Source organism: Hakea prostrata, chromosome 3, assembly GCF_041222555.1.
Source record: "Hakea prostrata isolate BN-2017 chromosome 3, UWA_Hpros_2, whole genome shotgun sequence".
Taxonomy (NCBI): Eukaryota; Viridiplantae; Streptophyta; class Magnoliopsida; order Proteales; family Proteaceae; genus Hakea; species Hakea prostrata.
Window position 1 is genome coordinate 29,406,919 of NC_142602.1, and position 13,754 is coordinate 29,420,672.

The 13,754-nt window shown below is 38.4% G+C and overlaps 1 protein-coding gene across 1 annotated transcript in view; it reads left to right on the forward strand.

Moving 5' to 3' along the window:
• Positions 1-11,368: 11,368 nt before the first annotated feature.
• The window catches only part of LOC149022023 (acetolactate synthase small subunit 1, chloroplastic-like), a 46,690-nt gene continuing 44,304 nt past the window's right edge, over positions 11,369-13,754 (forward strand). Inside the window, exon 1 of the mRNA XM_089150221.1 lies at positions 11,369-11,700. Within this exon, the coding sequence (XP_089006347.1) occupies positions 11,462-11,700 (239 nt within the window). The 5' untranslated portion in view covers positions 11,369-11,461. The remainder of the gene's footprint in view (positions 11,701-13,754) is intronic.

The following is a 13,754-nucleotide window of genomic DNA, read 5'->3' on the forward strand; positions in this document are numbered from 1 at the left end:
GCCATAAGTATGTCATCTACGTACAATGTCAAAATGACATAATTACCATCAGATCTCTTGGTGTAAATACAGTGGTCTTCCTCAAGCATGGAAAAACCATTTTCCATCATAGCTTGGTGGAAGCACACATTCCACTGTCTAGAAGCTTGCTTTAAACCATATATGGACTTCTTAAGCTTGCACACTTTGCGCTCAAGTCCATTAGCCTCAAAGCCTTGAGGTTGATTCATATAGATCTCTTCCTCAAGTTCACCATTGAGAAAAACAGTTTTTACATCCATTTGATAAAGTTCCAAGTCCAACTGAGCAACAATGGCTAGTATGAGGCAGATTGAGGCAAACCTAACCACAGGGGAAAAAGTTTCCTCATAATCAACGCCCTCTCGTTGGGTGTAGCCCTTAGCCACTAAACGAGCCTTGAATTTCTCAATAGATCCATCCGTCTTTCTCTTGATCTTGAGAACCCACCTGTTCCCAATTGCCTTTCGGCCCGGCGGCAAGTCAACCAAGTCCCAGACATGATTAACTTTCATCGACTCCAACTCTTCCTCTATTGCTTTCAACCATTCCTTTGAGCTTGACCCTACAAGAGCTTCCTGCATGCTCTTCGGTTCATGCTCATCGACTGAAGTCATCTCACAGTCAATCTCTTCAGGAGTTACCATGTAGGCTTCATCCTCTATGTCGAAACGTAGACGAGGAACTAGCCCTTGCCCACTACGGCGCAAGTGCATGTCAGATTGCTCACCCTCTAAGGTACCTATCACATCTGCACTCCCACTCCCACTAGGATCTTCTGGATGAACCCCAGCTTCATTATCCAAAATCTGAATCCTTGGAGTGACAAGACCATTATCTTGTATCTCAAAGAATTTCGATGATTCTTTGTTAACTCCTGAAAGAGATGGAAAATCATTCTCTAAGAATGTTGCATCCCTAGACTCAAGTTTTGTTCTCCTCTCACTCTCATCTAGTCCAATGAAGACACGGCCCTTTGAGGGTTTAAAATATCTCACAAAGATACACTTTCTTCCTCTGGGTCCAAGCTTTCCATATTGGTGAGAAGTAGAGTGAACATATGCTGCACATCCCCATTCGCGCAAGTAACTCAAATCTAGCTTCCTTCCGGTCCACAACTCATATGGTGTGGAAGGAACCAATTTGGTTGGAACTCTATTACAGATATAGGCCGCAATTAGCAAAGCATCTCCCCAATAAGAGATTGGTAGATTTGCCTGCGCCATCATGGATCTCACCATGTCTAGCAAGGTTCTATTCCTCCTCTCAGCAATCCCATTTTGCTGTGGAGTCCCTGGAATAGTAAGTTGTCTAGATATCCCCTATTCATCACACAACCCTTTGAACATATCGGAGAGATACTCTCTACATCTATCCGTTCTAAGAGTTTTAATCTTCTTATCTAACTGATTCTCAACTGAGGTCATGAATTTCTTAAAACATTCTAGAGCTTCTAACTTATGACAAATTAGGTAAATGTGACCATACCGTATATAATCATCTATGAATGTAATGAAATAAGCTTGTCCTTTTCTAGTATGCACATTCATAGGTCCACACACATCTGAATGGATAAGTTCTAAAGGAAGAGAGGCTCTCAAATCCTTTTTAAATGGTTTTCTAGTTGCTTTTCCTGCTAGACATGACTCACAGGTTGGCAAATCAGATAGTGAACCTTGGCCTAAGAGACCTTCTCTCTTGCCAACCTATTCATCCTATTTAAGCCAATATGTCCTAGTCTAGCATGCCACAAATTAGAATCAATACACATAGTATTTTGGCAAACAAAAACATCACTAGGATTAGATAAATTATCAATTGTATCCAATACAATAAAACCATTTTGAAGAAAACCATAATCATTAACTGTATCACTTAGATACAAAACCAAAGAAGTGTTCTCAAATACAACTCTAAAACCATGTCTCAAAAGATAAATAACAAAAACAAGATTCCGCTGAATGTTTGAAGCATACATCATATCATGGAGTAACAGCGTCCGGCCACTTCGCAAAACTAATTTGCATGTGCCTATGCCATGAACCTCCACACTTGAGCTGTTCCCCATCGTTATTCTCCTGCTTCCCCTTGGAACACGATGGTATTTCACGAACCTCGAGCGTTCCCTTGTTATGTGTTCTGTCGCACCTGAATCAACAATCCACAAAGGATTTAGTTCAGCAAGCATAGTAGAACTTGTTATATAACAAGATGAGGTATAACACACAATACATACCTCCTGCTCAGTGCAATCACAAGCAAAATGACCAGGCTTTCGGCACATGAAGCAAATTAAAGGTGATTTCTTCTTGCCAGCTCTAATCCCCCTTGAACGCTTGGGACCATTCTTATTTCTGTTCCCACTTTGGTTACTTTGCTTGGACCGCTGAGGTTGAGCTTTCTCTCTCTTGCGCTTGAAGCCTGCACCCTTACTAGTGCTAGCTTCAGCGGCAAGTACTTCAGTGTGAGGGGCATCGGCCAACATCCGATCCTCCTCTAGATCAAGGTGCTTGGCAGCTTGATCAAAAGTCTTGACATCATTAGCATGTGCTCCCAAGTCTTTGGCAATGACCTGATGACTGTGGAGACTTGCTCCTCATCAGTCTTTTAGCGCCCACATGCGCTCAACTCACTAATCATGTTAGACATGATGGTTATATGCTGCCTCATGGTATGACCTTGGCGCATCTTATAACCGTCAAAAGTGAGTCCGAGTTGGCGGCCTCTTGTGGTGGAAGTCCCTCCATATTGGAACTTCACAGCCTCCCACAAAGACTTTGCAGTCCTATGCTTCTCAAACCGAAGCATCAGGTCATCCCTCATGGAGCTCAGGATTGTAATCTTAGCTACCCGGTCTTTCCTTTTCCAGGCATTGTATAACTCAAGGTCTCTACAATGTTGTGCAGTGGTACCTTCCTCAGGTGGGGTTATGGTCTAGTTTATGGTTTCCAGCATATCCTGTTCTTCCAGGGGATATTGCAATGTTATGGTCTAGTTTATGGTTTCCAGCATATCCTGTTCCTCTCATTTAGCTTATCTCCTTTAGTGAGGTCAGCAACTATGCTCTTTGTAGTAGCCATTTACTCTAGAGACATTATATGCATAGGTGAGCTCAACTATTCTAGCATAAAACACAACACAAGCAACAGCAAATCACACTAGCATAGTCAACCTATGGGTAAGCATTTAAACCAAAAGATATGCTAAAAAAACATTCAATCAAATTCTCATGCAAACCCACATAGACTTATACACTAGTTTCATTATGTGCAAGAAACATGATTATAAACCCATAATCACAACAGTTTTAATAAAATAAAACATTCAATCATGTTTATGCTATGAGGTGGTTCACACAGAACGCTTCTACCTCACTAGCTCCCACGAGGCCCCATTAAGCCCTCAAATGCCCAAACATCACACAGATTGTCGGGCCATTAGTGTCCAGTAGGTTAGAAACACATTCTGAACTGGACAGACCAATATCGGAAAGAAAAAAAAACTATCTCCCAAACGGACTGCCGTCTCCCAGATGGTCGTCCGTTTGCCTTTTGTGCCCAGATGGATGAGCATCTGCCCAAACGGATGACCGTATTTCGTCTACCCAAATAGATGACCATCTGCCCAGATAGAAATTCCGTCTAGGTCACTATGATCAGTCAAACCACTAGACGAACGTCCGTCTGGTCCACTGTGACCCAAAATGGCGTCTTTTTTTTCAATTTTTTTTCTTGAACAAAATTTTTCAAAAAACGGAAAATCACGTTTTTTCTCCCAAAAATTCATCCAAAAACACACAAAAAAAAATCCAGCAATGAAAAAAAAATTCATTCTCATGGATTATTAATTCATGCAAAAATTCATAAGGGAAATTCATAAGGATCCTGGCACTTGGATCCGAACAAAAAATAAGGGTTTCTAAAACCCCTCCAATTCTCCCATGAGTTTCATATTAAACCCTGGATTCTCCCGTGGGTTTTCATAAACCCTTAATCCTCCCATTGGATCCATTCAATAAAAAAATAAACAATGGGGAGGAACAAAGAACCTTGGGAACCTTAGGTTTTGATACCAATGTGGGTTATACTCCATATATATCAATTGAATAATTGATGGGAAAGATCCTTACCTGGATTCGCTTTCCTAATTTTAGAGTATCTGCAGCGGGAGAAATCTAGATTCCATGTCCTCGTTCCACCACCAAAGCTCCATCGAGGTGATTCCACAATCATTAAGAAATGGAACAAATTCCACAACCCAAATGCCTTGTGGAAAGAATGGTATAAAGATCTAAAGCAAGGAACTCCTTTCCTGCGTTTCTAGGAGAGAAGGAGAGAGAGATGGGCGCCGCCTCTTTTCTGGAAAAATTCTCGTATGAATAATGTGTTCTCTCAAGTGATACAGTTATATTTTGTAATCGCCCTAAAAGTGGTTTTCCAGATTTGCCCTTGGGCATTTAATTTATTAATATAAATTAATAAATCCCAACATATGTAAAAACCAGCAATATGCTCATCCCTTAATTCAAAAATAAAAATTCCTTCAAACTGAAACTATATTGCTGCCACTCAAATACTTTGTTTCTAATTTGAAATTTGTGACTCAAATGAAAGTAAGAGATAGAATTAGAAACATTTTTTTAAGATCAAATTATATACATTTTCAAGAATCTCTACAACATGTTTATGCAAGTAACCCACAATAAATACAATTGATTGAACAATCATTTGTGTAAAACAATGCTCATAATCAACTAATATGATTAACTACAATCTAAGGCGACCTGTTACTATCAATACCAAACTAAAACCTCTTCGATGGTACTGAATGAACCAGAGCTTTTCACTGGAATGAAGATCTTTCAATTCTAAGACCTGTACCGTATGTCGTTTCCTAGCATCCTCGATTATTTATACCCTTCATTGAATTTTCTCTTTGAAGCATTGATTTTATCTTCAAGTTTTTAATCTTTATCAACCACAGCAACAGATGTTGAGATAACTTTCATTACCTTCGTAACTTTTTCATCCATAGCAACCACAGCAGCTGGAGATGTTGAGGTACCTTTCATTATCACTATCTTTGCAACTTCTTTAACTTGTTTTTATTCTGACTTAATCAACCATTCGTCTACTTGATTTCTCCCCTTATGAGTAAGAAAAATTGTCATTTGACGAACTATCTACGAGCTGTGTTCTATCAGACGCTTCACAGAAATCCCAATGAGGGTATCATTCAATGTTTGAAAAGAAAAGGCCAACTGAAGCCTCTTTAGACGTTCTAGTAAACCAATAATGCTTCATCACAGTTGGCTTCTGAGGGGGCTAATCTGTAATTTCCCCCTCGATTGTTGCAAACTTGCAATGATGTGAACCATGGGTTTGTACTTTGGTTCAACCTCATCTAAATTGGCGCCATTATGTTTGGGTTGGGCCGGGGTATTTATACCCTTGGGTTGGTTCATTGTTTGGTCTATTCATTTTGTAATTTTGGAGTTTCTCTCTTGTCTCTCCTTTCTCTTGATGGCGATTAAGGTTCTCTAAGAAGCCATCCTCTCCTTCTCGGTTTCCCTTTGGTTCTTGATATATGATGGCTCATTTCAAAGGATATTTGGTGCTTTGAGATTGCAAGAGCATGGTCTACCTTTGATGGTGCTCATTTTATGTATTTGTAAGTTAAACTTCTACTTGATATGGTGAATCAAGCTTCATTCTTGAGCCCTAGAGATTTAGGCTAATTAACCGAACTTGGTCATCAAATATCCTCTTCTTCTTTAGTTTCTTTACTTCTATCTTGGTTTGCAATTATGGATTAATCACCAAAGGTTATAACCGTGGTATCAAAGCCATGGTTTGGGCCCGGTTTGGTGAATTGATTTAGGGCATTTGCTCTCTAATGTTTGATTTCATAATTTGAGGCTTCTATAAATGTTTTGTTTATGATTATAGCATGTTTTGATCAATTTTATAGGAAAAATTACATATAAAGCCCTTAGATTTCAAATCGATTACATCTACTACCCTTAAAAAATCAATTATAGATGTCCCCTGCTATTAAGTGTTTGAATTAAATGATGATGTCATCGGTTAACAAATATAGTAAATACTCATTTTACCCTTTTCCGTAGATTTCAAATCAATTACATCTACTACCCCTAAAAAAATCAATTACAAATATCCCTCTACTGTTAAATATTGGGATTAAATGATAATGTATTACAATAGGGCAAATTACATATAGACCCCCTGAATTTTAAATTAATTACATTTATTACCCCTGGAAAAAAAATTACAAATGCCCCATATTGTTAAGTGTTGGGTTAAATGATAACGTCATCGGTTAACAAATATTAAATATCCATTTTGCATTTCTTTCTTCTTGGCCCTTTGTAGAGCAAATGACATATAAACCACATGGATTTTGAATCAATTACATCTACTACCCCTAAAAAATCAATTACAAATGCCTCTCTAGGCCTCTACTGTCAAGCGTTGGGGTTAAATGATAATGTATTACAATAACCTAAATGAAGTAGTATAAGAATTCCTAAAACATAGGTTAGCATAGTACATTATCATTTAACCCCAACACTTAATAGTAGAAAGGCATTTGTAATTGATTTTTTTTAGGGTTGGTAGATGTAATTGATTTGAAATCCACGAGATCATGTGTAATTTACCTTTTAAAGGGCCCAAAAGAAAGAAAGGCAAAATGGATATTTGCAAGCGGTAATCTGTTTCGGTTCATTTCTGGTTGACCCAGTTCTATTGTGTGAAATCTAGCCCCACACCTAGCCTAGACACCCTATCTATTTTGGGATAAAGAAGTGACTTGTGGATGTTTGACCTTTAAGTGGGACCCGGAGTTCAGTGTCGATAGATTTAGAAGGTCCTAGAAAGTCAAGATCTTTCCCTAAGTTGGTTGTAAGCCCAAGTGTTGGATTTAACCCTGGAGACTCAAAATTCAGCAATTTGATGGTGGAAGACCCCTTGGTCGATGCCATCGACCAAGGAATCAACCAAGGCAGCTATGAGAACAGAATATGTTATTTTTGAAAGTTTTTATTTTGGGATCCTCTATATAATGCAACCTCGTGTTAAACCCTATTGTTTGGCCTCTCAATTGTTGGTGAATGTAGGAAGAACCCTAGAGCCTCCTCTTCAAGCCAAGGAAGATCCTCAAGCAATCCTCCTAGTTTCTAATTTGATTAATCTTCATCAAGGTTAGTATTCTACCTCCTTCTTCTCTGATCTCTTCTCCTTACTGTTCTAGCTTAATGTTTTTCTTGTGGAGAAGGTATTACACTAATGTAACTACCTATCCTCTGATCTCCTTGTGTCTTAGAGTGAATCCCCAATCACTCTATGCATTCCTTGATGCCATACGACAATTCTCCATGATTTGATTAAGTTCTGACAGCATGATCCATCCTACTGTAGTTTTCCTCTCTAATCAATGTTAGACATGTTTATTCTTGGTCTCTACTATTGATCTACTATATTCCATCTCTTTGAATGAATCCCCAATCATTCTAGCCATTCTAGATTTCTATGTTGATCATTGATTTAAGCATTCTAGCAAGTTTCTATTTTGGATCCTCCCATTCAAGGTTAGTATTCTCTTAACTTGCCATTTAATTTACTCTTGTTGAGATTTTGAAGATGGTATTGTATCCTTGCAAACACCTCTTCTACAATCTTTAAGGTTGTGAATGAATCTCCATTCATTCCAATGATGCTATGATTCTCCTATTTGATTTTCTAAAAGAGATCATGGATATCTTCATGAATGCATGTTTGATCTTATTTCTCTAGCATGATTTGATCCATTCTTATGATAGTTCTTATCTCTGATATGTTGCTAATATTCCATTAGAGTGAAGCCTTGTTCTCTGTAATTCCTCCTTTGAATCCATGGTGTGTTTGCTATGAAAACCATGTTGTTTCCAAATTAGAAAGTTATGATTTTTGACCATGAATGATGTTTAATCCATGCTAGATAGTTTAGTATGCTTGTGTGAGGGTCCCCTTCTAATTTCGAATCAATCGGACTTCAAACGAAGAAGTTATGACCAAAGCAATGTATTTTGTCTGTACTAGTTTTGCTTGGTCGATCCCATCAATCAAGGCCATCGACCAAGGCTGCTGCTGACAGCAAAATTTCTCAGTTTTTCTCTGTTTCGACTCCAATCTTTTGGGAATTGCTTCTTATGACCTATACATGTTTTGTCAAGCTTATTTAGGTGGTTTTGGTCTTGATCTTTGATCTCTCAATTGAAGGTTATAATTTCGGATTACAAAGTGAGTATTCCAACTCATAATATGCCTATTTACATGCCTTTATGTACTATGACATGAATGCATGATCTAGCTGCTGCTACCTTGTTTTCTTTACATCATGATATTTCTGTAGTGACAATAGCTTGTCCATATTGTGAATTACATATTAGAATTGATTATAAGAATGTGATATGTACTATGATGTGGATATGAATGTGAATATGATACGTATGCAATCATGGTGTGATGTGAATGCCTATGTTGTAGTTGTAGAATGGGGAATGCCCTATTGGCATTTCTGTCTTTGGACACCAGTGGAGGTGGTATGGGATGCTTTCCTATGGTGCCCCTTGTCTCGTTCCCTTATTGGTTGACATACATAGGATTGGTCTAGCAGTGTTTGGCTAGGAATACCATGTTATATTAGACCCGATTCAGAAGGGTATTGAGACCTAGTGACCCGTGGTAGCAATGCGGGCGCTCAAGACTGGTATCCAACCCGTGAGAGGACATGAATCACATTATGGGGGCCATTCATTGGTAGGGTTGCATTTAGTAGACTTAGACTCATGGGGGTTCAAAACTGGTAACCAACCCGTGAGAGGACATAAGAGCTTCCCGTTTGCTATTTGTGGATGACCAATAGGGTTAATGAGTCCATAGTTCGAGTTGGTTGTAGCCATAGGATACGCTGACTCTAGTGAGAAGGATATTGGAAAGGATCGCCTAGGGCAAGGAATGGATGTATCTGGATCTAAGTTGATATAACTAAGTAGAACACCTGCATTGGGCTATGCTTGACCCTGACATGCGCCAGTACTCAGACCAAACAGTGGCGTGAGAGAGTGGTGACCTAAACCCCAGCCATGGAATGTCTTGAGGAATGCCGGACCCATTACCAAACGAAGAGAGTGACTTGGACTAGACCCAGAGGCGTACGGTGCTATGGCTTAAAGCATGTCTGCCAATATAGACCAGTATACATATATAGAGTTAGAATCATACTTGCATATATTGTTTCATATCATTGCATATATGTTTGCTTGAGATTGCATGTGAAAATGCTTATTGTGTTTGGATTACTTGCTAAGTTCTTTTGAGTTTACCCTTTCGGGGACTTGTTTTTAGATGACATTGTAGGTCCGAAAGAGAACCCGTGCCATAGTACGGAGGACCCTTCTATATATGGTACAACTCCAAAAGTCTCTGGAGAAGGTTATGACCAGCGGGGCAGCCAATGCTCAAATTTGGACTGCATTGATGGTTCCTATTGACGGCAGCCGGGATTGTCTTGTTCGCTGATGGGATCGTAAGCTAGATGCTGATCTGAAGTTGCAAGACCATGACCCAAAGGTGAAGAAGAAGAGCCGACTGAAGATGTTGATTAGATTATCTTGTTTCTTCTAGACTTTTTCTTTTACTTGTATTAGCTTTGAACTTTGTTTTAGTTTTAGATATACCTTCCGCATATGTTTGTGGGGTATATTTTCACTATACTTTACAGTTGTCTTTTGATTTGATATCCTGTTATTCCGCACTCTAATATTGCATAGTGATCCTTCTGAGATCCTTTCTTGACTTTGTTTATTAAAATACTTGAATACAATGACTTGTTCTTGCTTTTGATTAGGTTATTGTGCTAAATGGATATGATCATTCATAAACTTGATCTTTAGGGCTGTGGATCATACCTTCGGGTATTCTAGATAGGGTATCGGTTGGAGGGATGTGACATATTGAACCGGCTTGGTTCATAACATGTATATATTCATAAGGGCTAGTTTGGTTTAGGTGTGTGTATGCAAAATCAGATTTAGAGGTTTTGGGTCTCACACGAGAGCTCTTTCGGTTCTCCTTTGTTCTTCGGTTGCAATCTTGTTCTTGAAGAGGCGATTTGCCACTGCAAAAAACATGGAGATTGTCCGGCAACTTGGTGTGCACTCAACACCTGATGGAGGAGCTATCTGATTCTTGTCTAATTACTCTTTGTTGTATGATTTCTTTTTTGATTTGTAAGTATTTCAAACAATCCCCATATTAGATTGGATTTGTAGTTGAGTCCCGGAGACGTAGGTCCTAGGACCGAACTCCGTCATCAAACCATTGTCTCCTTCTTGCTTTACTTTGGTAATTTCTCAAGTCGATCACATATGCGATAACAATATTTAATATATTTGTTAATCACTAACATCATCATTTAGCCCAACACGCAACAAAAGGGGGCATTTGTAATTGATTTTTGCCCAAAGGTGGTAGAAGTAATTGACTTGAAATCCAGGGGGTCTAATACTGAGTTCAGCCTCCTAGGAATATAATGGAAATATCACTTCTGAAAAAAGAAGCCCATGTGGAAGATATCCTCTACAAGAGGTGCTAATTCCGTATAAATGGGCCTACCTAGGCCCACGAGCATAGTAACCAACTCACTATAGTTAGATTCCACATGTGTTTTGTCCACAAAACTTTATTAGGTCCATTTTGAAATGGATTATTCATTTCTCTCTAGATGAAAAGACACATGTCAATTAATCACATCAAAGGTTGAGGTAATATTTTGAATATATAAATTTTTCTATTTTAATTTAATCTGAACCTTTGGATATGACTATGAACATGTATCCTTCATCTAGAGGAAAATGAATGGTCTATTTCTTATTTCTAGATAAAATTCCTATGTCAACTCCTTCACCAACACTGTATAGGAGCCCTTGACGCATAGCCAGTGCCTCCACCACAAGAGTGGATGTTGTCTCACATTGCCAAAAAGGGGAACTGTGTTGTCCCTAGAATAACACCGGACCCAATCCACTTTGTGCTCGCATCAAAGGGGAACACGATGAATGAATGCTTACCCTAATTTTTTTATTATTGGTAACCAATGCTTACTCTAATTGAGAAAGCCAAACAAATATACCTTGATTGAATCATCTAATCATCTATTCATTCACATTAGTTTGCCGCCATAACAATAACAATAACCCTGACCTCAGCGGTCGTGATTCATGGCAGCCATGGGTCCCACCACCATTTTGATTTGACAAGAATCGAACAAGTGATACCCTTCTAATCCCAGTTGGCAACTTTTAAACGTGTGAAAGAGATCCTGGATTCTTAAATATTCGGGTTTAGCAAGCACAGCGACACTCGTTCTCTGCTCTACAACAATGGCGGCTCAGTTGGCTCACCTCACTGTAGCTAAGAATTTGCAGTCTGGTTGTGATATTGGCTTCAGTCGAAATATTTCCAAATTTTCATATTCTCCCAGAACGATTAATCGCTTCACTTCGAAATCTAGGGCCTTCGGGATCAAGGAACTACAAGTCTCTGCAACTAGCGTAGATAAACAGAGCAACGACAATGCGTTGCCTTTAACCGACTCTCCATCTCCATGGGCGAGCTCTAAGTAAGGCTACTTGTAATTTCTATTTTTTTTTGGGGCTTTTAGCTTCAAAGTTTCATTTTTTCTCCTTTTGTCAGTGCTTTTTTATTTGTAGGATGCATTCATATAGTCGTATTTCTTTTTTCCTTTTTGGATAGGAACCGTTTATAATTTTTGCATGTTAATTGTCAAAATTTTTGTTTTACCGAAATAATTATCTATCTTTTTGTGAGTGGTAGTTTATGTCCTCATGCATTCCTATATTTTATATTTTTTTTCCTTCTGTAGGAACCGTTCATGATTTTACATTTTCATTTCCTATTATTGTTATTATTTCGTGCTGTATGTAACTTCAAGTGTACTCTGGGATCTGCTTACCTTCATATGTTGAGTTTGTTATTGATTAGCTTGCCTGAAGAAAGGAAATAATTAAATTTTCTTATGTTAGCTAAATAAATACCGCAAAATGCTGCGATAAGTTTGGTTTGGTTGCCCTCTTCTCCTTTCTCTTTCACCTTCTGGGGAGCATAAATAGTAGTTGCTCTAGGATTTCAGTTGCTTCTACTTTTTTCTTGTTGATTGGCTGATGCCTATAATTTGAACTTCTATTATAACATTTTTGGAGCACCTATGATTGACTATTCCTTTACATCCAGCCTTACGGTTGGTATCAATCTATTTGGATATATTGTTTAAGACGAACAGTTCTGGTTTTAGTTCTTTATATGGGTCTGAAGCTACGTTGGTCGAATTAGAGTTTTGCATAGTGTATCACCTGAGTTGATGCACAGGTTTATGTCCCTTGATTTGTTTGAACCTATATTTTCAATACAAACCCCCTTTCTTCACCTCTCCCCTCACTGCAGGGCCAGTGTCCACCCAAGAAAGTGGACTTCGAGAAAACTATAAGTTGTAATATGAGAGTTCTAATTAAAAAAACTTCCAAACGTAAAATCGTTTATATTTGTCTGTGCTATGTTGATCCATAAATTGAAAGAAGCTTTGGAACCATCTCTTAGAAAGCTACCCAAGTGTTTTGTCGCATTTTGTTGGATGTATATTGTTATATGTGTCTGTCAATCAAATTCATTTGGTTTACCAGCATTGATTTCCTATGACCTAAAAGTGTTTAAAGCTAGGGTCATAGTTGGGCATTCTGTTCATATGGTTGTCAAATTGTATATTCTCTCAGTGTGATTGCAGAATATAAATGAGCATTCATATTGTATGTGTGTTAAACATTTATCATCATTGGAGGTATCTGCATGGGCTGCCTCTGGTTGTTTGCCTGAAAGGTCCTTACCCTTGTGCTGATGTGGTATACGAAGGTTGACATTTGTGCTGGCTTCATATCGTTGTGCTTGGCATACAATGTTCCTCTATAGATGGAGGAGATGCTTAAAATTGTGTCTACCATCTGAAAGGGAGAACATCTAAAGAGCAAGTTAGTTGACTGAGGTTGGATTAAAATTCCAGGACCCGACAGATTTGTAAAGTGTTTTGGGCATTACTATAAATATATAATTATATTTCAGAAGTATTTTAAAAATGTTTGTGTCCATTAACCAGTCAAGAACGATGTTGGCTGTTTGGCAGATTATGGTTTGTTCCTGTGTTCATTTCCAATTATTGATTTCCACATTTCCATTATATGATGTTGACAAGTTGAGGAATTAAATGTCATGAAAGTTTCTATCCCTTGGGATTAAAGTGGGTTACATTTCACATGCATTGTCTTTATATATGCTAAAAGAGCTGTTGTGGGATCACCCTTTTGTTTTGCACCTCTTGGCTCTATCACTTTGTTGATTTTGAAGAGATTCAACAATAAATATGATAGCCTGGTAATGACTGTTATGATTTGAGAAAAGGTGCAGAGAGTAAGAGAGTTTCTTCTCCATTAAGGGTTTTGTGAAGGAGCTTCTTCCATCAGGGGATGACAGGTTTAAGTGGTATGTTCCATTTGAGAATTTGCTTTTGTGAATCTCAAGGTCATCCTAATCCTTCTCTATTGATGGATTTGCAAATATAAAGTAATGCATGCAAGAAGATGTTCTCAACAGCCAGGTTCTCAACAG